Below are 26,356 nucleotides of genomic sequence, written 5' to 3' on the forward strand. Positions count from 1 at the left end.
GCCCCCGAGCCCCGCCCCCGGGCCGCCGCCGCCACCGCCCATTGGGCCGCGGCTCCGACGCATGGGGGGGGGCCCTGTCAGCCAATCAGAAGAAAATAGAGCTCTCCAAAGAGGAAAGTGTCGCCACTCTCTCCTCGGCCCCTCCCCGCGGGTCCTTGGTCTCTGCGGGCCGGAGGAGGAGCCAGCCAAGGGGTCCATCCCGTCAGTCCCGCCCCCCGGGGCAAGAGGGAATTCGGGAGCAACCGAACATGCTAACGGAACTCGGACACGGGAGGAGGGGCCTGAGTCGCCCGCCCTCCAATCAGCGCCTGGCGTGGGCACAGGCCAGCCAATTGTGGCCCCGAAGCTGGAGGGGGCCGCGACCGCTCTGGCCCACAGGCCCAATGGCTGGGGAGGAAGTCGAGCCGAACCGTTGGGAGCGTCGGGGCGGGGGTGCGCCCGGTCGCTTGTTTTCCGACGCGGACGCAGCGCGATGACGTAGTTTCCCCGACATTCCACGTCCAAGATGGCCACAGTCGGGGAGGAGAGACGTCGCTAAGGGGTTGCCTGAGGCGAGAGGTGAGTGACCGACGGACTGCGGGCAGCGCCGCTCACCTCCGCTTACTTGGAGGTTAGAATAGGGTATGACCTCTTGCCTCCACCCACTGGTGGAGTCTCTCTTCCCGGTTTCCGCCTCGCTCTGCTATCCCCGGTGCAAATCGAAGTTAGCGGGCGACTGCGGGGCTGCGGGACGGGCTTCGGGAGAGGGTGTAAGGCACAGGCGCGAGGCAGGGAGGCCGGCGTGGACCCTGAAAACAGGCAGCGACCCTCGGAGTGAGGAGCGGCTAGGGTTCGGCGACTTTCTAGGGGGTAGGGAGAAGGAGCCGGGGTCTTTAACGCGCGCGCTTATTCTGAGCCGCACAACTGAAGACTACCCACATCTTCCCAGTTATTTCGCAGCCTGCCTGTCGTTATGGTTAGGCCTGGGTTTTCGGGAATTATTCCACATTTGGAGTACTCCGACTTTGGAGTCTGAAGAACCGTGTAACAGGGTGGGACTGGGAATAAGGAAAAGGCACTTCCGCGATTAGATTCGTTCTTGCCGAACCGTGGTCCTTAACCGGTCCTCTCCTGGGTTTGGTTTGTTACTAAAGTAATTGTTCTTTAGCAAGTTGAGGCGTAAGTCTAGAGCTTGCTAGAAGGTCTTAGACTATTACCAGCACAAAGCATGGTCGATAAAGCTCGCTAAATTTGGATTGCCAGTTAAACGGAGCTTTCGCTAAATCATCCGAGGTTAGGCACGACTTCTAAGAGTAATTACTTGAGAGTGGTGGTCTTCTGTGTTTTTAAGGTAAGCTTTATAATGCTTGTGTGTCTCGCTCTAAAATCGCTCTTTAGAGATGTCTGGCAGAGTGCCTTTCAATTGTAGGCGCTCACTAAAGGTTTATATGCATGATGTTGCTAGAATGAAAACTCCATGAGGAGCTTTGTATCCTCAGCACCTAGAACACTGCGTGAGGTTTAATAAGCTTTCTGGATTGCTGAATTGTGGTAGTAGTGGTGGTATTGATACACATTTTGGTTAAGATTGTTAGTGTCCTCAGGATTTTGCCTTTAAATAATCTTGGCTATAAATGTAAGCTTTACCCAGGATTATTTTATTTTCTTCAGAGTGACAACTATTATCTAATTTTAAGGGGGGGTTTGTCTCATTTTGATTATATTGTGATGCATTATTCAAACATATTAGTTGATTTTTTAGTTGATTCTTGCATAAAACATACTTAAAATTTGTTACATTTTGAAAATGTAGTTTGCACCAACAAGCAGTAAAGAAACATTCTAGTCGCTAATGAAGTCCTTAAATAACACTTCTGAATTGAATGTCATAAAGAAAAAACTGGTCATAGTTTTGGCCTACTAAATGAACTACTTTACTTTACTTCAGGAGATTGTGTTCAAAAGCATGGAGTTTGCTGAGAAAGAAAAATGTTTTGTTTGCTTTCTCCAAAAACTGGGTAAGGACAAACAACCAAAAGGAGTTAAGTTCAAGGTAATTGAGGAGATTACAAAGAATATTAAACGGGGTTAAATCCAGTTCGTACTTTTAGGGTCAGATAAATGATATACCGGAGTACTTGCCGCTAAAGTTGTAAAATTGTTGTTCATAGGTTTTGAGGAATCCAAAAAGCACAGTTAATGATAGAAGGCTGGAGTCTGGTAAATGTTCCAGTGTTAGCAGAGGGCTGTTAGATGCATGGCTCTTGGATGCTAGAACTTGTTAATAATCTACTTTAGAATCTTGTTGGGAGAGCAAAAAAGTTTGTGAATACTTGGGAGAGGAGAGCTGATTCCCTCAAACCGGCAGAGTTTTAACTAAAGAAAACCAGGTGACGTGCATCTAATTATTTTCCTCAGACATTTGCTATACCCTAGTGGTGAATAAGGGATTGTTAAACATGAATCCATTCATGTTTCCTTAGAATGCTAAATGTAATCTCTCTTCCTATCCTGGTAGACACAAGAGATAAATGTACACTGGGTAGGGTCTGTTTGGATGGATTTACAGCCATTCCGATTACCGAACCCAAAACGTTGATTAATGGGTTGATGTCAGCTTGAAGAGAGGTCTTTAGAGATGAGCTACAGGGCTCTGGTCTTGCCCTTACTCTGGTTAGCGCTTTCTTATTACTAACTTTAAATATACGAGGCGTGCTTCTCAAGTTAATCAATACACTCAAAACCCGTAGCTATAAAGAACTCGTAAAGGTTGAAACAATAGGCCCAAACTAACAAGATGTACATTTGCGAGGCTGAATTTACAAAAACTCCACTATGCGTATTTAAGATAAGGAAGACCTGACTTGAAAAAAAGGATTCTGGGACGTAACGTTCCATATATGAAAGTGAAGTATAGAATCTTCCCCAGATTGAGGGAAAGCAGTATCTTCGTCTAATGACAAATTGTGGCTCTGCCATTTACGACCTTTGTGAATTAGGCAAGTTGTTTTGTGTCTCTTCAGTTCTGTTTTCTCTGCGATAAATTATGAGGGTAAGAAAATATAGCTTGCAGGCATACTGTGTCCCAGTGGGCACACAATGGACATGGTGCTGAATATTAGTAATCCCCCTTCCCCCATTTGCTATGAAGATCATATAAAAAGTGCTGTTTTCCATTTTGGTTGCTAATGTTTAGGGGTTATCTTGAAACACTAAAAACCATGTTGAGAAAATAGAGATATTTGTTTACCCTGGAGAAGAGAAGGGAATGGAAAAATTATCTTTATGTATTCAAAAAGCAATCAGATAAGGCAAAGGTATTTTCAAGGCTTAGAGAGCAAGGTAGGAGCTTCAGAGTGTTGTTGAAAGGTAGAAAAATCAATGTAAGATAAATACAAGAATTAAGGTGAACACGAGTTCTTGATACTCAGCAATGCCATAGGCTGCCTGGTAAACGATTAACGTCCCACTAATGAAAGTGGCCAGATGAAGGTAAGTGAGTGACCAGATATTACTGTTATTTAGAGAGAATTTCTGTACCAGGTCAGAAAATTGAGTAGTGACCTTACTGTTGTTTTCAACTTGTAAGTGTCCATAATTCTAAATTTGAAAATGCATTTATTCTTTCATCATGTAAAGTGATATATTCAAAGCACATTCCTGAAAGGTGTTGCTAAAATGCTTTGACATGCTGCTTGTTTACTGAGAGATTTTTACTTCGTGGTGCTCATAACCCTGTCATTTTCACGTAATCATGAGCTGCTAATGAGAAAACCTATAACTTTAGGGTCTTGTGAAAAAATAATTAAAGAGTAACAGGGAGTAGGGTTATAGAACTGATGTAAGAATTTTTTTCAGGGGCTTGGATGTTTAGAGGACTGTTTTTATTCTATTTGTGTACATTTATTTTCACTTTCTCTCATGTATTGTTGGTTTGGCCCCAGAGTCTAAAGGCACCTATGCTGGATCATTAGCATGGGGTTTGGCCACTGACAGAAGGGCAGAACAAGCTTGAATCTGTTCGTGGCTTACCCACTGGGGACTGGAATTGTCTTCCATTCGTGTATCTCTTGCACTGGGTCCTAATCCTTGTCCTCATTCTGCTCCTGTCATCTCAGCGGGTATCTTGGCACTCTCCTTCCCAGTGGAGTTTTATGATTTATTTCCTCCTCCTTAAATAAGTTTTTCCCAATATCTTCCGCAAACTTTTCCTTCCCTCTGTCGCAGAGAAAGAGCTTCCTTCCTGAGGTTAAATCTTTTAACTGTGCTTTTTTATGATCCCTTGGCCAGTGAACCCCTCAGTGGCTTATTCAGCCTCTAGTGGCTCTTTCCCTTCTTGCTTCAGACATCCTTCCTTCTCCTTTATGCTGAATAAACAAGAATAACCTGTCTCATAGCCTATTCATTCCTTGCCCCTTGTAGTCTTCCTTCTGCCCCACTGCACTTCTGCAAAGATTCTGCTATTTGCGCATGTGTATGTGTCTGCTTTATTGAGATGGTTCTGTACATACGTACCATACAAATCACCCGTTTGAAATAGTGTGCAGGTCAGTGGTCTTTAGTACAGAGTTGTGCAGCCATTACTGCAGTGGACTTTCACTGTCTCTAAGAACTAATCACCAGAGTAACCTTTCCTTCATTCTCGGTTCTTTAACATTTCTTTCGCATTTGTCACTGTTGACTGCCACATCTGGCTTACGGCCAGTATCCCTTGGTTTCTCTTGCAGTGGCAGTTGCAAATTTCCCACCTCTTTGGCCATTCCTTCCCTTTCTTTCCTTTGGTGATTCTTCTCCTTTCTCAAGTTCTATCTCCAGACCCCATCTGTTTTCACTCTCCAGCCCTCCACCTGTCACCACGACTTTAGATGTCAGTTCTGTATAGGTGAATCCCAAATAGATGTGTTCTTTCCAGATTTCAGCAGTCCTGTTTATCTGTCTGATGGATATTTCCACACAAATGTCTTATAGGTTACTCACACCTAATGTTTTTGGAACCAAAATTCTTCTCCCTGCCCCATGTCCCCCCATCAAAATTCTCTCTCTTCCTATTTTTCTTTTTAGTATTACTCTTTCCGTCAGGCAAACAAACTTGAAATCATCTCTTGCCCCTTTTTTTTTTTTTTTTTTTTGCCTTACAGCCGGTTGTGGTGCTTCCTCTTCTATTCGTCAGCTCGTGGGGACAGGCGCTCATCATTTCTTGAACAGCTACTGTAGTCTCCTAACTGGTCTTCCTCCCCAAATCTCCAAACAGCCTCTGCTTCCCTCTCTCCCCTTACCATGCCTTATTTTTTTTCATGGCACTTGCCACTCCCTGACAAGTAATAACATCTTTCTTCCTCTTCCACTACCACTACAACATAAACTTGGGTAGGGCAAAGACCGTGCCTCTCATTTCCTGCTGTGTTATTGAGGCCTTGCTAATAGTAAATACTCAGTAAACGTTTGAATGAGTAACTACGTGCAGAACTGTTGGGTTAATATATCGGTATTCCCAACTAGTGTACCATGAATAAGTTACAGATAGTTTGAATTATGGATTCCCTCAAGCCAATTGGCCAGTTGCTTTCTTCTCCACGAGAATGTACATGAATGTTTGTTATTATTATTAATAATGAAAAACAAGAAATATCTCAAATGTTCATTCAGAGTAGAATGGATAGCTAAATTGTGTTTTATTCATAGAATGGAATGCTGTACAAGGGAGTTTCTCAGTTTCAGCACTGTTGATATTTTGGATCAGTTAATTCCTTTCACAGGGTTGTTCTGTGCCTTGTAGAATGTTCAGCAACATTCCTGGCCTCTACCCACTAGATGCCAGCAGCAGCTCCCTAGTATGACAACCAAAACTGTCTCCAGACATTGACAAATGTCCCTGGGGGACAAATTCACCCCTGAAAACCAGAATGAATGAATGAATAGTGCTTTATGCAACAACAAGGTTAAACCCGACAAACATAATGTTGAGCAAAAGAAAGCAGTTGTGATAGAGTGATACTCTTTCTTTCCACAGCCCTTCGGAAACCTGTAGACTAGTTGCTGGGAATAGAGGTCAAAATAGTGGCTATCTTTGGGGGGATCATGATTAGAAGAATAGTGAGGAGAATGCCCCAGATGTTGGTAATATTCTGCTTCTCAGCGGGATGGTCTTAATACAAGTGTGTTCACTTTGTGAAAATTGGTAAACTGTACACTGAAAATTTTCTTTCTGTATGCTATGATGCAAATTGCACATTGTCTGAATTTATAAAATCATAAGCAAGCATGTAAGCAAGCATTCTTTGGCTGCTGAGAGATTCTGATCCGGAGGGGATAAGGAGGACCTGGTCTGGTAGCATCTTAACCTGAGTCTCTCCCCCTTTTTATGAAGTGAAAGAAGAGTACAGGGGCTACTTGTTTACTTGTGGTCTAGACTGAACACCTGGTAATGTTTTACCACCTTTACTATGTGAGCCTGTGTTTTAGCTGAATCATTTGAAAGTAAATTGCAGACATGATACTTTACCCCTAAATACTGCATTCAGCCTGAGAAGTCATTTTCGTATATAATCACAATATCGTTGTTACCCCTAAGAAAATTAACAATTCCTAACAGTCCCTGATATACAGTCCATATTAAAATTTCTCTACTTGCTCAAAATTTCTTTTATAGCTTTTTTTCTTTAAAAAACAAGGATCCAGTCAAGATTCACACATTAGTTTGAATATTATGCTTCTGTAGTCTTTTCAAACCTAGGACAGTTCCTCCCATCTTCTTGCTTTTTCATGACATTGACTTTTTTGAAGCGACCAGGTCGGTCATCTGGTAGAATGTCACATTTCTGGATGTGACTTACTAGTTTCCTTGTGCCATTTAACTTGTTCTTCTACTCCCAGTATTTACTGTAAACCAGAAGTTAGGTTTAACCACGTTAACTTGGTTGGATTTAGCTTAAGCTTTCTGGAGGTAAGAATCCTCCACTGGTGGTTAGGGTTTATTTCATATTGCCTCATATCAGGAGGCCACAGAATAGCAGGTTTTCACCCTCTTAGTGATGCCAGACTTGATTGTTTTTGTTAAGGTACTTTTTTCCGCGATAATTAATACCAGTGTTGGCAAAGTAAACACATGAATCTTTTACAGTCAGTCCTTGTCATTTTTTTTTTAATATTCAGATTCTCTGAATTTGTCCAGTGAGTGCTGACACTGGCTCCAGTGTCTTTTTATAAGCGTCCATTAGTCTGAGCACATCCCAGGCAAGACCCCTACGCTGGACTGGAAAGGAGAACAGAGACATGGTTCCTTTTAGAGGGTAACTAAGATGTGGGCCCTGATGTATTCCTGACTACGGAAGTGTCATTGCTTCTAGATACTTCCAGTGGACAGAGCTAGGATATATATGTACATATATATATTTTAACCATGATTTATTTTGATATTTTCAATTAAAACTTAACATTACGGGTTTTCTTAACCTTTGATCTTGTGCATATGTTTCCTTTGAACTGAAAATCTTGATTCCTAACAACATTAACATTTCTATATCTTTGATTTATTCTACAGTATACACACACACACACACACACACACACAAATTGTTAACAGTATTAATGCCAGTGCTAACAAAGCATTACTGGAGAAGTTTAAGATGTTTTTGTAGTTCTTTAGTCCTTAGAATATATCTCACTCAGGATGGAACAAGATCAGGAATTACTTAATAATGATTTTCTGGTGGTTATGTTTCCTGTTTGCTGTACACTGGGTTTATTTTGAATTTTAGGTTTTGCTTTTTTCTTTGTAGTTAAGTTCATGAATGTGTTAAATATTTACATGATTTGAAAGTCAAAGTTGCAGAAGGACTCCTGAGCCAACCTGAAAGAGCTGCTTCCAGTGGCTGTAGCTGGAATAGTTTGGGCAGCAAAATAAATAATGATAGTATTGGATTATAACTCAAAGAATAAAACAGATACTAATGAATCCATAGTAATATAAATAAGTGATTGAATAAATAAATGAAGGCGAAGGAACAGATCTTTCATAAAAAAGAAATCCAAATAATGTTGAAGGAAGGAGATAGAAAGTCACCATTGGAACACCACAATAATTGTTGCAGGCAAGATCCTCCAATGAATGCTAAAATTAATGGGCAAAACTTTAAGAAAAACAGGTGATTTGCTTAGTATTTTGCTTTGCAAAATATTTTCTCTGAAATGCTTACTAATTACTGTGGTAATGATAACCTATGTCCCCACATTCTTTGATACCCCTCCTTCCAAGAGATGTAGCCTAATTCCCTGCCCTCGAGAGTGGGCTAGACCTTGTAATTCATTTGTAAGGAATAGAAAATGGCAAGGAGAAGATAGTGACTTTCAGTGAGAAACTGGGCACAACCCCGTCTTCACCAAGTGCTCATGGTTCATCAGCAGTAGGAAGTTGTTCTGGTATCTGATGCGAGGTGAGGTGAAGGGCACTTCAGGTCTATGGCAGTCTTCCCCAGAACTCCAGTCTGGTCATGGGAAACATCAGACACACCTAAACCAGAGACATTGCAGTCAGCCTAGGTACTTTTCAAAACTGGCGAGCTCATGAAAAACCAGGAAAGACTGAGAAACTGTTACTAGAAGATACTAAGGAAATATGGCCTCTAAATGTGGTGTGGCATCCTGGATTAGATCCCAGAACAGAAAAGGGATTTTTGGAAAAAATTTGAGTCAAGGCTGTAGTTGATAATGTACCAAAATTAATGTCTTAGTTTTGGTAAATGTACTGTGACTGTGTAAGATGTTAACGTTGGAGGAAGCAGAGTGAAGAATTCTCTCCTGTCTTTACAACTCTTCTGTAAATCTATACTTATTTTCAAATAAAAGATTTCTTAAAAAGTGAAAGCTGTGTAAAAAGGTATACCCAGGGAAGTATTGCTCCCATCCCTGTCTTTTCCATTCTGTTCTTCCCTGTTCCCTATTGGTAACCTTTTTTTTTAACTAGTTACCAAAAAAAATAGAGATGTCTATTCCTGTGTCTCCTCTTTTCTTGCATATATACTAATGTACTATGTACACTATCTTGTATCTAGTTGATCCTGGAAATGTCTTCTTACCAGTACTTAAAGAAAGGTCTTTTTCAGTCTTTTTTTTATACCTGCATGGTACACCATTAGTGTTAATGTTAATATATTTTATTCAACCAGTGCCCTATTGAGGGACATTTGGGTTGTTTACAGTTTTTGCTATTGTAAATGACATTTTCGTGAATAATCTTGTGCATACGTTGTTTCATACTTGTAATGGTATTTTCAGAGTGGATTCTTCAAAGTGGGATTACTAAGTAAAAGAGCAAATGCATATGCAGTTTTGTTAAATATTGCCAAATTCCCCTCTGTGAGAGTTGTTCCATTTTGTATTCCCACCAGCACTATATCAGATCGCCTGCTTCTCCCTGGCCTTGCCAACAGAATGTATAGTCACGCTTTTAGATTTTCTGCCAACTGAGAGTTGAGAAATGTATCTCGGTGTGACATCTGCCTATGACCTCTTCGTATTTACTGAGTATCTGCTTGTGCACTTTCTGTGTTTACCTAGGCTTTGGGTCACTGATCTCCGCCAACCCCCAGTCATTGCCAAGTTCTGCCACACACACAAGTACAAATTAGTAGAAGAAGATTGCTTTCCTCCTGATACTTAATTTCTTCCTTTTGGAGGAAAGATCAGATTTTTAGGGTTCCCAGGTATGAGGAAGAGGAGGGATGCACTCAGCCCTGCCACGTCACCTTTCCCACCAGAAATGGGGTGGCACACAGAAGAGGTTTGGCTTCTAGATTAATTGATGCCTCTGGCCCAGACCCTAGCTAGTGAACTGCTGTTTTCTTGCTAAGCAGACCAACCTGGTTCTACATGCCGCTTTAAAATCCTTTTGCTGACGTATTTGAAAATTGCTATTCTCTGATCACATTTATAGTTTATATATTCCAGTGGCCTCTTGATGAGAGTCCTTGTTTTTTATTCTCTTTTCTCAACATGATGCTTTTTTGTTTTTTGTTTTTTAAAGATTTATCCATTTGCAGGGTGAGGGGCAGAAAGAGAGAGAGAATCTCAAGCAGACTCCCCGCTGAGCATGGAGCCTGACACGGGGCTCGATCTCATGACGGAAGATCATGACCTGAGATGAAAGCAAGAGTTGGACACTTAACCAACTGAGCCACCCAGGCACTCCAACATGACACTTTTAGAAAATCTGATTATTCTGAAAGTAAAAAAGAGGATGAGAAAGCTAGAACATATTAAAGGAACTCCCTTCTTCCTTTGTGGACCACCTCCCTCCACCTGCTTCTCAAAATCACTACACCCATACCTGATTTATACTGCTCAGTTCAGTGACTGATGCAGATATGAAACCATCTGATGTGGTGGCTTTTCAAGTGAAATGAAGTAAACCAAAAAAAGCAAAATTTTGATTGGGTGGTGAATGGAAGAGATGGATAATTTTAAAGCGTAAGTCTTTTTAAGGAGTTAGGACAGGCCTGGGTTTTACTGAAGAACGGAACCTAGACCAGCGTGAGGGGATTGAATTACTAAAGAAAGGCAGAAAGGAACGTGAGATGGAAATGCTGTTCCTTTCAAGCTACCATGAAATTTGGAATTTATTATCCTGTGGGTCACTTAGGTATTAAATTAGCTGTGACGTGAACCTGGGCTTGTATCAGTCATTCAGTAGTGTTGCCTTTCTGGGAAATTTTGATCAAAAATCAAGTATAATCTGCGACTGTAGACTGTTTATAATGGTCAGGATTGTTTAATATGAAAGTTCCTTTCCAACTTCGCTGCTGCTTCTCTTTCTCTTAGGATTCTAACATTTTCAGAAAATCTTTTGGAAAGAACAAGTCTACTTCAATAAATGAAGGAGAATAAAGAAAATTCAAGCCCTTCAGTAACCTCAGCAAACCTGGACCACACAAAACCATGTTGGTACTGGGATAAGAAAGACTTGGCTCATACGCCCTCGCAGCTGGAAGGACTCGATCCAGCCACTGAGGCCCGGTACCGCCGAGAGGGGGCTCGGTTCATCTTCGATGTGGGCACACGCTTGGGACTGTATCCTAAGTCTCCCTGGAATCTGTTTCAGATAGGCTCCCTACAACCACCACTACCAAGAATTAAATTAGATACTGTAGAGAAAGTATATAGTACTGTCTCTGTACTGAAACAGCTCATAAATATTTTTATTTAAATGTTATTTCTCATTTACTTGGCTCTTCAGGGGTTTCTGTTTCCCATTCATCATTTAAATGTGTAGAGTTAGCCATTGAGCCGAGTGGCCACCAGGCACAGTGACCATGGTTGACGGTGTACCTAAAGGAAGGTGAGACCCTGCCTTGTTGTAAGTGTAACCTTCAACTTGCTAATTCCTGAGTCAGGGTTCTGACACCCTGAGATCCCCATCTGCCTGCTTGGCCACTGGTAGTGTTTACTTTGACGCTGATTTTGTTGTTATCGTTTGTCTTTATTTTTCCACGTTTAACTAAGAACATAACCTATAAAAATTCTTGGTAAAGTCCTTAACCAGAACAACAGACACTATGATACCCTGGCAACTGGAATAATTTATTTTCATCGCTTCTATATGTTCCATTCCTTCAAGCAATTCCCAAGATATGTAAGTGTTTGATTTTTATTATAATTCTCTATCACATGTTATTATTTTCACATGGTTTAGTGGACTGGTTATAGTCTCTTTTTATTCTGTTTTCCAGAAAGTATTTATTTTTATATAATACATGGTAGCTATAAGCAATCAAGTTTGAATTTTTTGTTTTTTCCATTGAACTATATTTAAATCTTTTTTTTTTTTAATTTAGGCTACTGTGGACCATAATCATATTGCACTTTGTGTGGAATTTACTTCCTTCTTACCTTTCACAAGATAAATTTGGGCTTATAATTGAGACCCCCAAAAAAGGCCAAGATGAAAGAGAAGTTCTTTATGCCATATCACTCATTCTTCAGTTACTCCTTAAACATGCCATATGTCTTATACTCCTTGGGAGAGTCAGACAGGGAACCTGCCTCAAGTAGCCAGGATAGATGGTGTGGCACGTACAGAACACATGGGCAGTAGTGAAGCCATAGGAGGGGTAAGGAAGGAAGCCTGGAGCATTCAAGAGAGAGATTAATTACATCGTAGAGGGATCAGGGAACATTCCAGCAAGGAGTTGCCAGCAGTTAGTTAAGCCTTGACTGTAAGCAGGGCTTAGACATGTTGAAATGGGACAGAGGAGTTAGTCCAACAGAAGCTGGCATGAGCAGAGACACCAGGAAGCGTGCTATTCGATGTCAGCCCAGCCAGGGGGTCCGTTTGGCAGGAAGGGAATAGTAGAAAGGTAAGCTGGATCGGCCCATAGTGAGCATTGAAAGCCAGACCAGGGAGGGGCGCCTGGGTGGCTCAGTCATTAAGCGTCTGCCTTCAGCTCAGGTCATGATCCCAGAACAGGGTCCTGGGATCGAGCTCCGCGTCAGGCTCCCTGCTCAGCAGGAAGCCTGCTTTTCCCTCTCCCTCTGCTTGTGTTCCCTCTCTTGCTGTGTCTCTCTCTGTCAAATAAATAAAATCTTTAAAAAAAAAAAAAAAAAAGCCAGACCAGGGAAATCTGACATTAGTAGGTAGACTGTGAAGTTACTGAAGGGTTTGGTGAGGAAGATGACAGAAGTCTTACCAGGAAATTCATCTGTTGGGGATCCTTCCTCTTAAGATTTTACTGAGTTTTGTACACATGTCTTCCACACTAGTTTGTGAAGTTCTAGAGGAAGGAACCCGTAGCAGAATCAGCTTGCTGCCCCAACACAGCGTCTGACACCCACTGCGCTCGGGTCCCATGGACAGAGGGGCACACCAGGGAGGCTGGCGCAGGCAGAGAACAGCCAGAAGCCAAGCAGTGAGAAGGCCGGTAGTATAGGGACTGCATGTGAATCCAGGCAGCTGGAGCAGGGAGAGAAAGAGTGGGCAGTCGTGTCAAGATGGATTCCACAGGGCAAGCATTTAATTTTGCTCTTTTTCTGCAGCAGAGCTCACTATTCAGGGTACCATTATCTTTAAGACTGCAATGTAAAAAGAAAGTTTGTTCCTATGATTCTTTTTCTTTCTGGCATCTACTTTGTTCACATGATCTTTTCTTTAGAAAATTATATTTAAAATAATTTATGAAGCCAAATTGAGAAGGCGAAAAATCCTTGCTTCTGTTTCTCCGTGAGTTTTGTTAACAGTATCTCAAGAGCTTTTGTCTCCCTTTTAGGTGACGGGAGCTTGTTGTCTCTTTCTGGCCGGGAAAGTAGAAGAAACACCCAAAAAATGTAAAGATATCATCAAAACAGCTCGTAGTTTATTGAATGACGTACAATTTGGCCAGTTTGGAGATGACCCAAAGGTAAGAATCTTTTAACTTCCTGCCTTCAAATCTTGATTCCTCTTGGTAGCATGGTGATAGAGTTCCTCGTGTGGCCCCTGGATCTGCCGGTCCCTTGAGCCGAGACAGAGCCCTATGCAGAAGGTACTCGTGCTTACTTCGTCAGAAAGGAAGGAAGATAATGTGGCCTACGTGGAGGTAGCACTTGCTGATGTACACACCCCCCTTGTTTTGAGTACATTCAGGGGCCATAGCACAACAGATATGAGCAGAAATCCTCTCGTCACCATTAGCACTGCTAGACCCAGAAGCTGTCGGTTTCTTCGGTTCGGTAGTGATGGCACAGCCCCGTCTCCAGCCAGCTTCTGGGCAGGCAGAAAGCACAGATGATAGACGGACATGCACTTGTGTCTGCTTATGCTGTGTGTCTTTTTGCTTCCTGAGAGTATTGGCAAGTATTAACATTTGCTGCTATTTTCAGACACCCAGACATTGCTGTTGGACGTACCATCCATCCTGTCCCTTCCCCACAATCCCTGACCGTGTCAGGAAATGGTACTAAAATAGTTGTACACATGCTTTTATTAGGTCTAAAAAGGCCACTCTCAGAGCCAAGGGGCAGCTTTCCTCCACCCCCGACTCTTACCAGGGTCTACCATCGTAACCCTTACGGCACCTGTGCATATGCTTCAGAACATTGATCGCAGCTGGTAGATAGATTTTCATCAAATAATCACACAAAGAACTCTCCTCTTCTCAACTCTAAGATCTGTGAGAGCGAAGACTGTGTCTGTTTTGCCTGGTGCCTGTGACAGAGGCTGGGCAGAGTAGGCTCTCAACAGCTGCTTGTTGCATGAATGACAGACTCAAAAGCACCGGTAGGGCAGAGCTAACCAGGGCAAGGAAGTTCAGTCCCATCCAGTCTTGCTTTTCCTCCCTCGCTGCTGCCGCCCGCCACAGTAGACATCTCTGTCTGCCAGGCAGTGTTCATGTGCGTGTATGTTAGATGTGTTCATTCTCCTTGCTTCAAGGAGGTAACAGGCTCCGAATGCTTTTGCGTATGTTGTAGCTGCGATGAATACTAATAATTTTATAAGTATTGTCAATATGGGTAACTCTTTTGCCTGAACTGATTTATGAATCTGTTCACCTGTTTATGAGTATGCGAGTCTGTTAGGAGTTCATGCTAACAGTGATCAAAATGCAATTTAATGGAGTCAGTGTAACCATCGGATGCCTGTGGGGTCTGATTCTGACACAGTAGGGGACAGTTACAGGAACGTATTGTGGGCATGTGCAGCACACTGGTGTGTGTGATCCTAGGTGCCTTTGGGGAAGTCCCCTTTTACCTCCAGCCTTTACCCACTCAGTGTACCTTCAGATCAGGGGACCAAGACCTGGTCAGGCACAGTGAGGTACAGGATCTGCATGTCCAGTGCCCCAGGTGGTAGGAAGAGGCGAATGCCCATGCTGTTCAGACGTTGACAGCAGGGTCCAGCCTGTTCCAAGTGGGCAAAGGGGCTTTGAAACTTGCCCCTCTTTTCTCTCATGTGCAGTCTCCCCAGAAATGATCTGGAGTACAAGGGCCGCAGGAAAGTGCCCTGGACCTGGGAACAGTGAAGTCACCGTGGAGGGCATTTCCTTTGCCCGAGAGGGGAGCAAGCAGGGCAGTTATTTGGGGGAGGCATTATAAGCAGTTAGGGGAAAAAAGATGGTGAATCATGTGGGACTTTTTGCCTTAATTGGCTTTGCTTTAACTGTGTGGTTTCTCCCCATTATATTAATTTCTCGTGTGTTCAACAGATACTTACCCAGCCACTGTGTGAGGCACTAGACCTAAAACCGGCGGCAGAACCGACGTGGCCTTTGCCATTCTCGTGCATTTTATAGTGGGGTTGGGATGGATTTTAGTCAAATAATCCTATAACTATCTGTGAGTTGTGGGGAATGCTATAAAAAGACTATTGAAAGGTGCAATGAGGTCATTCAACCTGGGAACCTGGACAAGTCCCCCAGACAAGTGTTATGGGACTGAGGGAAGATCTGTCATTACCCCATTACTTGAGTATTTGGAACACAAAGGGAGGCCAGGCCTCGGGCTATCCTGTGATACCAAATGGGCCACAGCCTCCAAACCTGTAGGTGCACTTGGTGAAAGACTGTTTCTAAATTTAGAAGGAATGGTGAGACTTCTGGGAAACAGGTAGTGACAAGACCAGGCAAAAACACACCAGTGTTAGCAGGATGTTTTATATTGTGGGGAAGTTTCTGAGATGATAGAAAGCTTTCCCGAGAGAATGCTTGCAGTGCTAGGGTGGGAGAGCCTCAGTCCTGCCATGCTGCCTGGAATAACTGATCCTGAGAGAATTGTCTGTGTTCTTTGAAGTGAGGCCAGACCTCAGCGTGAAAGCCCGTTCCTGGCGCGTCTTCTCTTTCTGGAGTTAATGGACTTGTGCACCTGTTGGTGATGGGATTTCGGGCCTCTACCAAGCCCTGTCTTCTGTGGTGTAGACAAGTCATTGTCTGATTGTTCTTCCAGCACAGACCACCTTGACTGCTGTGCACCTTGTCTGTAAGTGCTAGGTGCAGTCAGGCTGCACAGAGGACAGTTTCAAGAAGTACTTGTTCGTGGATGTTAACTAGTTCCCGAGCACAGTGAAAGGGGAGATTCCGTTTACAACAGCAACAGTAAAATAAAATGTCCAGAATGAAGCCTTGTAAGAAACTGTGGAAACCATGGGAGGTGGGGGAAGGAACTTAAAACCACTGAAGGAATGAAAAAATTCCAATAAATAAATGTTTGATAAGATTCAAAGTTAAAAATCTCCATTTCCCCTAAATTGTCCTAGGACTCAGTGAGTTCCCAATCAGAACATTGATAGCTTCCTTTTCTTCTGGACTGATGCTAAGTAAAATATTAAAATGACGTATGGGAACTCCCATGAGTCATTGCTGCCAAGGTGACCAACAAAAGAAGGAACAGTGTTGTGCCAAAAAGCACCATGGCCACGTGCAGCCTATTCACTACACCAGTTGCACCCATTTTGTGCCCAAGGACAAGCCATCAAGAAGTTCATTTTTGGAGGGGCGCCTGGGTGGCTCAGTCATTCATCCAACTCTTGATTTCCGCTCAGGTCATGATCTCTGGGTTGTGATATCGAGCCCTGCATCGGCTCGTTGCTGAGCATGGATCCTGCTTAAGAGTCAGTCTCTCCCTCTGCCCCCCACCCCCAGCTCGTGCACGCACACTCTTTATCTCTCTAACAATAAAAAAGTGAAGTTCATTATTGGAAGCAAAGTAGTGGCCGCCACTGTCGGACATTTCCAGAGCGAGTGATTTCAGTGCCTGTGTCCCACCCATGCTGTACGGGAAGCTCCTTTCCTATGTCAGTCAGGCATCGTTCTCGTGACACCTGGAAGGACCAAATGCCTCCACCCCGCTTAGACCCTTGGGTGCTGCCCCACAGCCTCCACCAAAGCCCAGGTGAGAGCTAAGTCCTTAAGACTGAAGAAAAACTGTCCTCTGGAAAACAAGAAAATGGAAATTATACTTAAAATTAGGTAGGGCGGAGACATGGAAAAACAAGGAAAGAGGAGTAATGATTGCACTCTCCCTTCCAAACATTACATCCCTTTGATCCTTGGACAGAAGGAGACAAAGCAGATCAGTGACCAGAAAAGATTTCATGTAGGTGGACAGGTTAGGATGTGGTTTGGTAGAAGAGGAAACAATGACGTATTCTGTAAAACCACACGCCGCATACGTGTGTATCCGATAGGTACCGAGTCTCAGTTCATGTGAATCTGCATCGTCGTCATTGCTTATTTAAAGCTTAAAGTTTTCAGTGGAAATCCCTGAAGGATTGTGGGTTTTGATGGAGGTCTGGAAAGAAACTGCAGTTAAGTTAAATTCTCTATAAAGCGAAGGTCTGTTTTGTAAAGGGGGGGTTCATGTATTTAGAGAAATGACATTTCTGGGGTGTCTGGCGGGCTCAAGTCAGGGGAGCCTATGACTCTTGATCTCGGGGTCATGGGTTTAAGCCCCATGCTAGGTGTAGAGATGACTTAAAAAGTAAAATCTTTTTAAAAATTAAAAATAATATTTCTAAGAATGTGTCCAGCATTTTTAAAAAATCAACTTTGATTGTTTCGTCTCCCTCCTTTTAGTTCTTTTCTGAATTTCTTCTTGTCTCTGAGCAAGGTAAAAGCCTGGGAGGGCAGGGCAGAGAAGGCATGAAAAAGAGTCGCTAAAATAGAGCTAGAAGAGAGGAAGTGGGAAAGCTCACTGTTCAATGTGTTCAGACCTGTGACTGAAATCCCATCCCAACATTTGTTATTTTATTTTTAGGAAGAAGTGATGGTTCTGGAGAGAATCCTGCTCCAGACCATAAAGTTCGATTTGCAGGTGGAGCATCCGTACCAGTTCCTCCTCAAATATGCAAAACAGCTCAAAGGTAGGGGGGGTTACTTGAAGAACTTTCCATTGTGAAATCGACTCTTTGTAATGATGGCCCTCGGATTACACTTCTCAAAGGCGGAAAGCAGAAGAGTCAGGTGTGTGAGCGTGCCCCGGACGCCAGGCGCCCAGACAGCCCAGTATCGTAGCTGTTGGTACCGCTTCCTGTCAGCTATAGACAGATTCTGCCATGCAGTTGCCAAGTGATAGGAGGCAGGAAAATGAGTCAGAATTTTTTAAATAGCCTAATAAAATCTGCCTTGGAGCAGGCTTCCGTTAAACGGTGGTTCAGCGCAGGTCATGTGGGAAGAGAACAGATTGGACTCGGACCCACCCGTGTGTCCTCCATTCCCAGGCAGCAGCTCTTTGCTGTGTGTTGGGACGGTCCTGAGCACACAGTGGACTTGAACTAAATGCTGCTTTTTATGCGCTTTTTCATTGTTATTATCACTACTAATTTACCTTTTTCTTCTCGTTTCTAGGTGATAAAAACAAAATTCAGAAGTTGGTTCAGATGGCATGGACATTTGTAAATGACAGGTACATGTGTTCAAATGTTGATCTAATTGTAATTTTTAAAATAGGCAGGGACTTCATGGGTCATTGAATCCAGACTCCCTCTTTTGTATCGAGGACTCTGACTCACCCAGCTTGAAGGGCCAGCTAATGGCAGAGCTGGGGCCAGTGTCCAGGAAGTCGGCTTCACCGCAGGGGGTCCCCTGTCGTGTCTCGACAGAAGAAGCAAAAGGGTCATCCCCAGTTTTTAAAACATAGTCCAAAACAATACGCCAGAGAATTTTGACAACTGAATACTTAGGACCCCTTTGGTTCTACGCAAATAGTCTTCCTTGTAATGGTTTTAGAGCCTTGCCGTTCTTAGAGCCAGGGATCCAGTGAGGTGCTGTGTGGGGACAGACAGCCTGTCTGGAGCTGCCGTCATTTGAAAACACGGTTCAGTGACGAGGATTTCAGCAGTTTGAAGAACATAAGCTATGTTTATTTGTATTTCGTGGCATAGTAATTTTTTAATGTGCTAGCATTCTGATTCTTTAAAGAACAAATAGTAATTATGACTAAAGTAACTTATTTTGGTACCTTTAGAAGCTTAAAACTTGCTGCTTTTATTTCTGATTCTGTATTTGGTCAATTAGAGAGGAATAAACAAACTGACATTTAGTTGTGCTATCTACTCTCCGTGTATTGGGTAACATAGCTGTTGGCTCCAAGTCACGTCACCCCTTTTTCTTGTTGAACCAGTCTCTGCACGACCTTGTCACTGCAGTGGGAACCAGAAATCATAGCAGTGGCAGTGATGTATCTCGCAGGACGTTTGTGCAAATTTGAAATACAAGAATGGACCTCCAAACCCATGTATAGGAGATGGTGGGAGCAGTTTGTGCAGGATGTCCCTGTGGACGTTCTGGAAGGTACTGGCATGCTGGGCTTTCCTGAGGGGGTTCCATGTTTAGGGGATTCTTCCCTGTCAGCCTCAAGCCCCGAGAATGGATTTCCCCACAAAAGTAAATATAAGCCGTTCTTCAGAAGCACCTTTAATTCAGTTCTCTCATAACGTCAGCTCTGTCCACGCTGTGCACAGCAGAGTTTGGGGGAATTGCAGATGTGATCCCCACTCATCGGTCCCTGTAGGGGGATCCTAGCTGAAAGGGAAATGGACTGATTTTTCCCCAGGCAGATTAATTTGTGACAAATGTAATCGTTGTCCATCATTCAGACATCTGCCACCAAATCCTGGATCTTTACTCACAAGGAAAACAACAGATGCCTCATCACACGCCCCATCAGCTGCAGCAGCCCCCACCTCTCCAGTCTACGCCACAAGTGCCACAAGTGCCACCGCCCCAGCCTGCTCAAGGCTCCGACCCACCCCAGCCACAGCAGAAGGACGCGCAGCCACCCACCCCGCAGCCCCCGGCGCAGCAGGCCCCGCAACCCAAGAAGCCGTCCCCGCAGCCCAGTCCTCCCCGCCCAGCAAAGCGAGCAGTGGTGAGTGGGCCAGGTAGCCCCAAGAGCGGCTGAGTCCTCTTCTGAGGACTCGTGAGGGCCACTGAGCAGGGGGACCCCCGGCCTTGGTGTCTGGCTGCACATCTATGGGGAGCCTAAGAACTACTGCAGTCAGGAGGGGGGCAGCTGGGAGCCGGGGAGGGCTCTGTCCTCCTCCAGCCGCCGCTGCCAGCGCACGCGTGTCCCGCTGACCAGCAGGGTGTCGCATCTGCGTGCTGCCTGCTAACATCAGTGTCTCCAGTCTCTCTGGCTCTTTTGTGTTTGGTGTTCTGAGTGAGGCAGGGTGTTTGTGAAAGTTTCTCCCCACAGCGACAACCCGGCCAGTGGAGGAAACCATGGGGGATAAACGCATGTCAGCAAACCACTCATCGCATTTAGGCCAGCGAGTTAGAGGCCCTGAAACCTAGTGTCCTTTGGAAGCCACTTTTGAGATCCTCGGTGGTCCCATCGGACCTGGGAAAGGGAAGGAGGAAGGAAGTGGAGGGTGGTCTCTCAGGTGTCCGTCTGCCCTGCAGCTCTAAGCCAGAACTGGTTTTTGTTTGGAGCTGTGTTGTTTTTTTTGTTTGTTTTTTTTTAAGATTTTATTTATTTATTTGACACAGAGAGACAGCCAGCAAGAGAGGTAACACAAGCAGGGGGAGTGGGAGAAGAAGAAGCAGGCTCCCAGCGGAGCAGAGAGCCCGATGCAGGGGCTCGATCCCAGGCGTCCCTGGAGCTGTGTTCTGTTGCTGCGATTTTTGTTAGGTCCTGCATAATCAGTTTTTTCTCACTACAACCCGGGTCTTGGTTAACACTTGTGTATTATCTTTTGTAACAGGTTGTTTCTCCCAAAGAAGAGAACAAAGCAGCAGGTAACTTCCTGTTCTAAGGGGGCTTTTTTAGCTTCATATATGTGTTTATCAAAACTTAAAATTCTTAGTTAACATTTCAGCAAGATTTAGATTGCCCTTAAAATTTATCCTTAGAGTCCATCGAAAACGTGACCCTGCCTGCCAGAAAAAGTGCCCTGACTGTATTTTTAGATTGTATTCTGACAAAAGTTATCAAACACATGAGCAGCAACGGAAATGTATTGAGTAGCCTATGTACACATGTGATCACGAACGTAGGAGGAGGGTTACAGCAGTATTGCTTCTAGAGGTTCTGTTCAGCCCACCTCAGTAGATAGTAACGGGCCTGGGGGTCCCCATCCTGAACACCAAGTGGCAGAGACACGTGATGCTATTGCCCAGAGAACACCACGTGCCCCAGCCCTGCTGCTTATGCGGGCCGGACCTCTCTCAGGGACTGCTTGGGTTTGGGCTTGGGGTTGGTTTGTTTGTTTTTAATAGAGCCCAAAGTTGGTTAATTTGTTTCTATATTGGAAACAAATGGAAAGGGTGAATAAAATCTGGAAGAGCACAGAACAGACATTTAGAAGTATTTGTCCCTGTGTCATGGGCTGTGATGTGCTGAACTCTTTGAAGGCACAACAGTGTTTACTCATTTCTGTTTCTCTGTTGGTTAGTTCTAGGGTGGGAACTCAGTGAAATTGATTTATTAAACCGTTGTGAGAACTTCAAGTTACAATAAAGTACATTTTTCTCAGGGTCTTTGGGGAAATGATGAGTTCAGTACAGGTGAATTATTCTTCTGCTCCATATGGGCAAAAAGTAAGTGTGAGACCCAAGAGTGGACTGCGCTCTTTGCCATATGGGTATACAGTGGAGCTGAGCTGGTATGCTAGACCTGCCCATCCATACGAGGCAGAAACAAGCCAGTGGTGACCCTGGAGGAGGACTTGCCTTTGAGCACCTGGAGCTGAGCTAAGGGGTTGGGCGTGTAGGTGGAAGGATGCAGCTGAGAACAGCGAGAGAGGAGGTCTTACTAGAATGTGGAGAGGGGAAAGGGAGGAGATCTGATGGAACTGAAAGTGTGAGTGGAACCAGATTGCATGTGGAGGAATGTGGATTTTTGCATAGGCAGTGGGAGTCACCGAAGATGTTTGAGCAGGAGAATGGCAAAGTCCGAGTTCATTTTAGACAAAGTTTCCTGGCAGCAGTTAGAGGACAGATGGTTGGGAATGGGGAGGAGCTCACAAGCCTCTGAGTGAGACGTGGTGAGGGCAGAGTGGTGTCCTGGGGCCCACAGACGGAGGCTGCAGTCACAGCCTGCAGGTAGAGCCTGACCAAGCCGTGTGCTGCGTGCCACCTGCCGCAGGGGCGTTCCGGCACTGGGAGTGTGGCCAGCCCAAGTCATTGTGTACCCTTAGTGCAGAATACCCATGAGATTTCTAAGCGTTACTAAGAAAAAAGAATGTAAAAACTCTCATTGATAAATTTTTATGTTGATTACACATTGAAGTGATCACATTTGTGATCAAATTTTTATACATCAGGTTAAATTAAATATTAAGTTAATTCACCTCTTTTTAAGGTGACTCCCAGAAAATTTAAAATCACATGTGTGGCTCTTCCTATTTGGGGGCAGCACTGATCTAGACTACTCCAGGTCAGCTGGGGGGCAGGGTCACAGGTGGATGTCCGAGGTGACCGTGACAGCAGTCACAGCAGAGGTGGGGAGGGCGTCCTGTGAGTTGCTGGGTCTAGGGTGGAGCTCGAAAGTCAGGTCTAAGGCTTTAGGAGAGAGAGCAGCTAGAGGCATAGATTTACAGTTCGTCCACCAAGAGGAGAGGGGACTTGATCCCCCAGGAAGCGAATATAGATGGACATATCCCTGGACTTTGAATTAGGCCTGTTTGGGACAGAGGAAACCAGGACAGGCTCAGCGACACTGGAGTAGAATCCGATCAGAACAGTGTACAAGCCAGAGTAAAGTGAGTTTCCAGAAGAAAGGGTCAAAACATACGAGCAAGCACAAAGATGGGAGTTCTTTTTCCATTGCGTGTACACGGTCCCTGCCCTCGTAAACACAAGATCCCGGGCTTGGTGTAGCCTGACTTGGTTCCTTAGCGTCGTCGCTGTGGATGCTGGACCCTGAGGGGTGGGCTGTGTGCTCCCCCAGGTGTCCTCTGTTTGCTTTTATGCCGGCTCTTCCACCTCTAGACCTCTCCTGACGTCATTCATGTCCTGCCTCTGGTGTGCTGCCCGTGGGGCACAGACTTCAGATGTGCCCAGTGAAGAATACAGAGGTGGCGGTTTGTCCCGTGAGCCCTCCAGGCTGGGTGACCTGACTATGCTGCAGTCCCCTAGGCCCGGGAGACCCCCCCCCGCCACCCCGTAACTGAGATGGTGCTCGGCTGGTCCTCTGCTTCTCTCGTGTAGTCGGAAGGCCTTGCCCAGGACGGTCGGCGAGGAGGTCGGGTAGTGTGGGAACAGCTGTGAGAAGACAGCAGGCTGGTTTATTTGGGGTGGGGGGGATGGCGTTCGTTAGACATTTGGTTCTCATGAAAGGTTTAGCACCTCATGGTTTTGCTGAGGCCTCCCTAAAGCTCCCTAAAGCCTTGGTCACATTGGTTCTTTTTCTCTAGAGACATTCCTGAATGGTACATTTTCCTTTTTCTTCTTTTTTTTTTCTCCGTGACATGTTTATTCGCATAAAGAAGTATGAGTTGTTTTTCAATCTCCTTTTCCTTTTTAGAACCACCACCACCTAAAATCCCCAAAATTGAGACCACTCACCCTCCGTTGCCTCCAGCCCACCCACCTCCAGGTAAGCATCTGCTGAAAGCGTGGGAGGGCCAGCTTTTCACTCTGCTTTTTTGAAGGGAAGACTTGGGAAGGCCTGGGACAAGTCTAGAGAAGGGAGACTTGGTAGCCAAAATTTTAGAAGAAGATAAGGACCAAGGATCTTGCAGAAGATGGCATGTGTTTGTCTTTCACAAACCAGATCTTTTGAGGATGTTGTAAATTCCAAGTGTATCTGGATATTTTCTGTCCTCTCACGTGCAGAAAGGCCAAACTCCGCAAGATAAATCCATGTAGAATCCATTTTAGGAAAACGGAGCCCTGACAGTTTATGAACATTGACCCGGCAGGACCGCCGTAGATCTTAGACCCCCGTCTCTCTTGCGTCTGCTTCCTAGTGGAGGATGTCATCTGGGTGCATTTGGAAGAGTAAGCAGTTGCTCAGAGTCAAGTGGAGAATCAATGAAAGCGTGATGAGTCCTCACTAAGGCACATAGGGGATCAGGAAGTTTCCTTGGCACCATGTAAACCCAGAGGAGAAGCCTTGTGAGAGAGACAGCTTTCTCCCTTTGGGGCAGTGTTCTGGAAGATGGAGCAGGAAGCGGGGGTGGGCAGGAGTTGGGTGTGTTCTGAGGGGTGCTGGGCTGACCTGCCCCGCCCTGCGGCTCGCCTGCCATGTGCCTGAGCAATGGTACCACCCACTGTATTTCTTTCTGCGTATGGTCAGTCGTAGCACTTTAGAAGCTTTGGGAAAATAGGGGCATCATTTTCTGCTTTGGGACAGATGCTACAGTCCCCGATCCAGTATGAAGCCAGCTTAAAAACTGACACCTGCGGTGGGTCGTTCGAGTGTTCAGGTAGCAGCATGTCCTCCACGAGCAAGCCCAGGTCCCCAGCTCTGCTGCCTGGGGCGGCTGAGAAGAGGTGTGGTGGCCTGGGGAGCCCAGGGCAGGGAGAGCGCTGCACCCTGCGGGGCGGGGGTGGGGGGGGGCGTGGGCATGGTGTCAGGAGCCCCGCAGAAGGCACGGAGCACCCACCACAGGCAGCAGGCAGGATGGGGGAAGACACCAGTGGCAGGTGGCAGGCGCCGGCTGGGCTGCTGGAAGGGCCACTGGGAGGAGACTGGAGCCTGGCAGCCGCCATTGCTGGAGGCGGAGGTGGAAACAGAGGGATCAGCGGGCTGGGTCACCGGCGCTCACTCCAATGAGGCCCCAGCCTGCTTCTTAGGGGCCTGTGGCCAGTGGGAGCCAGATGGGAAAGAAGGCTTAGAGCAGGAGTCTGTGGCTTGGGAACCACAGTTCCTTAATGAGGCGCAGGAGGCAGGAATTAGGTCACCAGGAATGTCTCAGAGGGTGGCTGGTGGTGGCAGGTGTCAAAGCGAGGATGTGAGGAGAGCAGCTCAGGTGCTGGAGAGACCCCTTGTTCCAGGCTCAGTTACAGAGGACAGACAGATGAAGGGGTGACTTGGGGAGGCAGCAAGTTGGATGTGACAGGAAGTGATGTCTCAAAGACGAAAGAGGGTGTTAGTGGACGCAGCCGGCCGTGGAGTGACAAACAGGAGGAATTCCAGGCGGTTGGCACTATTGACCACAGGCCTCAAGTTCATACTGTGTTCCGTAGTCAGCTTCAGAACCAAAAGGCCCTTGGCCCTGCCCTGGAGCCCAGATAGATTTCTCCATGGCAGGTCTGACCTTCTCCCTTGAGTGGGCCTGCTGGTTCGTTCAGGCCGGGCCCCAGGGACACAGCTGTTGGTGAAAGATGACCTGAACTTCTGCTCTCGCTCGCTTGTTGAGAGCAGTGAGGGAACCACGGACGCCACAGCACCGCCCTGGGCACATGGCACATCTGTGGCTGCCCAGTCGGGGCTGCTCAGAGCTCCAGGGAGCACATGAGGCCAAGTGCTGGGGGACCCGAAACCCCCTTTGTGGCCCTTTTTTGTGTCCTCTGGACCCAGAGATCTTGGCTCTTACGATTTGCCTTTGATTTCTGGGCTGCCTTAGGAATTATCCTGAGAACACACTTTCTCAGTGATTGGCCGCCCCTGGTGGGGTGTCCCTGGTGTCATTATCCGGGTGTCTGACCACGAATGCAGAGGGGAATCGCAGGTAAAAATGTGTGAGCTGAGGCTCTGGACAAAGGGAGCCTCGGGGGCTGTTCTGGGGAGCACCATGGGAGGGAAGCACCCGAAAGCTCAGCGGTGCTCCCCGAGAGTACGCCGAGGACTGATCGCACTTTCTTGAGTAACCTCGAACCCGATTTGCTCCTTCGGCGGCTACATCGGGAATGTCAGACTTTTTCATTATGTTTTTAAATGTTGGCTCATTCACTTGACCAACTCGCAAGCTTTGTGCTCGCTGCCAGTGCTGCAGACAGTAAGGTGACGTGGCCCTGGCCTGAAGGTCTCCAGAGGCGGAGACAGGCAGGCAGAAGGGCCCCAATCCCATCTGTACTAGCAGGAGGGGCTCTGCGTACCGCAGGCACTGCCTTGGCCGGTGTGGCGAGGACCGAGGGAGGGAGACCTGGCCATGGTGGGGGGAGGGGGGGTCTTTTGTGATGGCATCGGGCACTGGCCACAAAGGTGACAGCTGCTCGCTGTTCTCTGTGAAGTTGGCCCTGGGGGAAGAGCAGCAGCCACGCCAGTGCTATAATGGGGGCCAGAAAGTGGGGGAGGGATGGGAGGGGCATGAGAACTGCTCTATGGAGCTCCTGGCTTCCCGGGTGGCCTTCCCTACCCTGAGGTCATCAGAGCCACTCCAGGACTAGGCAGTGACTTGCCTCTCCTCTGCAGACCGGAAGCCTCCCCTCTCGGCTCCCTTAGGCGAGGCGGAGCCCCCGGGTCCCGTGGACGCCGGTGACCTTCCCAAAGTACAGATTCCTCCTCCGGCCCACCCGGCCCCCGTGCACCA

The 26,356-nt window shown here is 45.9% G+C and overlaps 1 protein-coding gene across 1 annotated transcript in view; it reads left to right on the plus strand.

Moving 5' to 3' along the window:
• The first annotated feature begins 503 nt into the window (after positions 1-503).
• CCNK (cyclin K) overlaps positions 504-26,356 on the plus strand; it is a 26,022-nt gene continuing 169 nt past the window's right edge. Inside the window, exons 1-12 of the mRNA XM_034643070.1 lie at positions 504-558; positions 1,928-1,997; positions 10,795-11,043; positions 11,524-11,605; positions 13,236-13,367; positions 17,695-17,800; positions 18,285-18,342; positions 19,060-19,229; positions 19,535-19,806; positions 20,642-20,675; positions 23,404-23,475; positions 26,239-26,350. Of these exons, the coding sequence (XP_034498961.1) occupies positions 10,847-11,043; positions 11,524-11,605; positions 13,236-13,367; positions 17,695-17,800; positions 18,285-18,342; positions 19,060-19,229; positions 19,535-19,806; positions 20,642-20,675; positions 23,404-23,475; positions 26,239-26,350 (1,235 nt within the window). The 5' untranslated portion in view covers positions 504-558; positions 1,928-1,997; positions 10,795-10,846. The remainder of the gene's footprint in view (positions 559-1,927; positions 1,998-10,794; positions 11,044-11,523; positions 11,606-13,235; positions 13,368-17,694; positions 17,801-18,284; positions 18,343-19,059; positions 19,230-19,534; positions 19,807-20,641; positions 20,676-23,403; positions 23,476-26,238; positions 26,351-26,356) is intronic.

Source organism: Ailuropoda melanoleuca, chromosome 14, assembly GCF_002007445.2.
Source record: "Ailuropoda melanoleuca isolate Jingjing chromosome 14, ASM200744v2, whole genome shotgun sequence".
Classification (NCBI taxonomy): domain Eukaryota; kingdom Metazoa; phylum Chordata; class Mammalia; order Carnivora; family Ursidae; genus Ailuropoda; species Ailuropoda melanoleuca.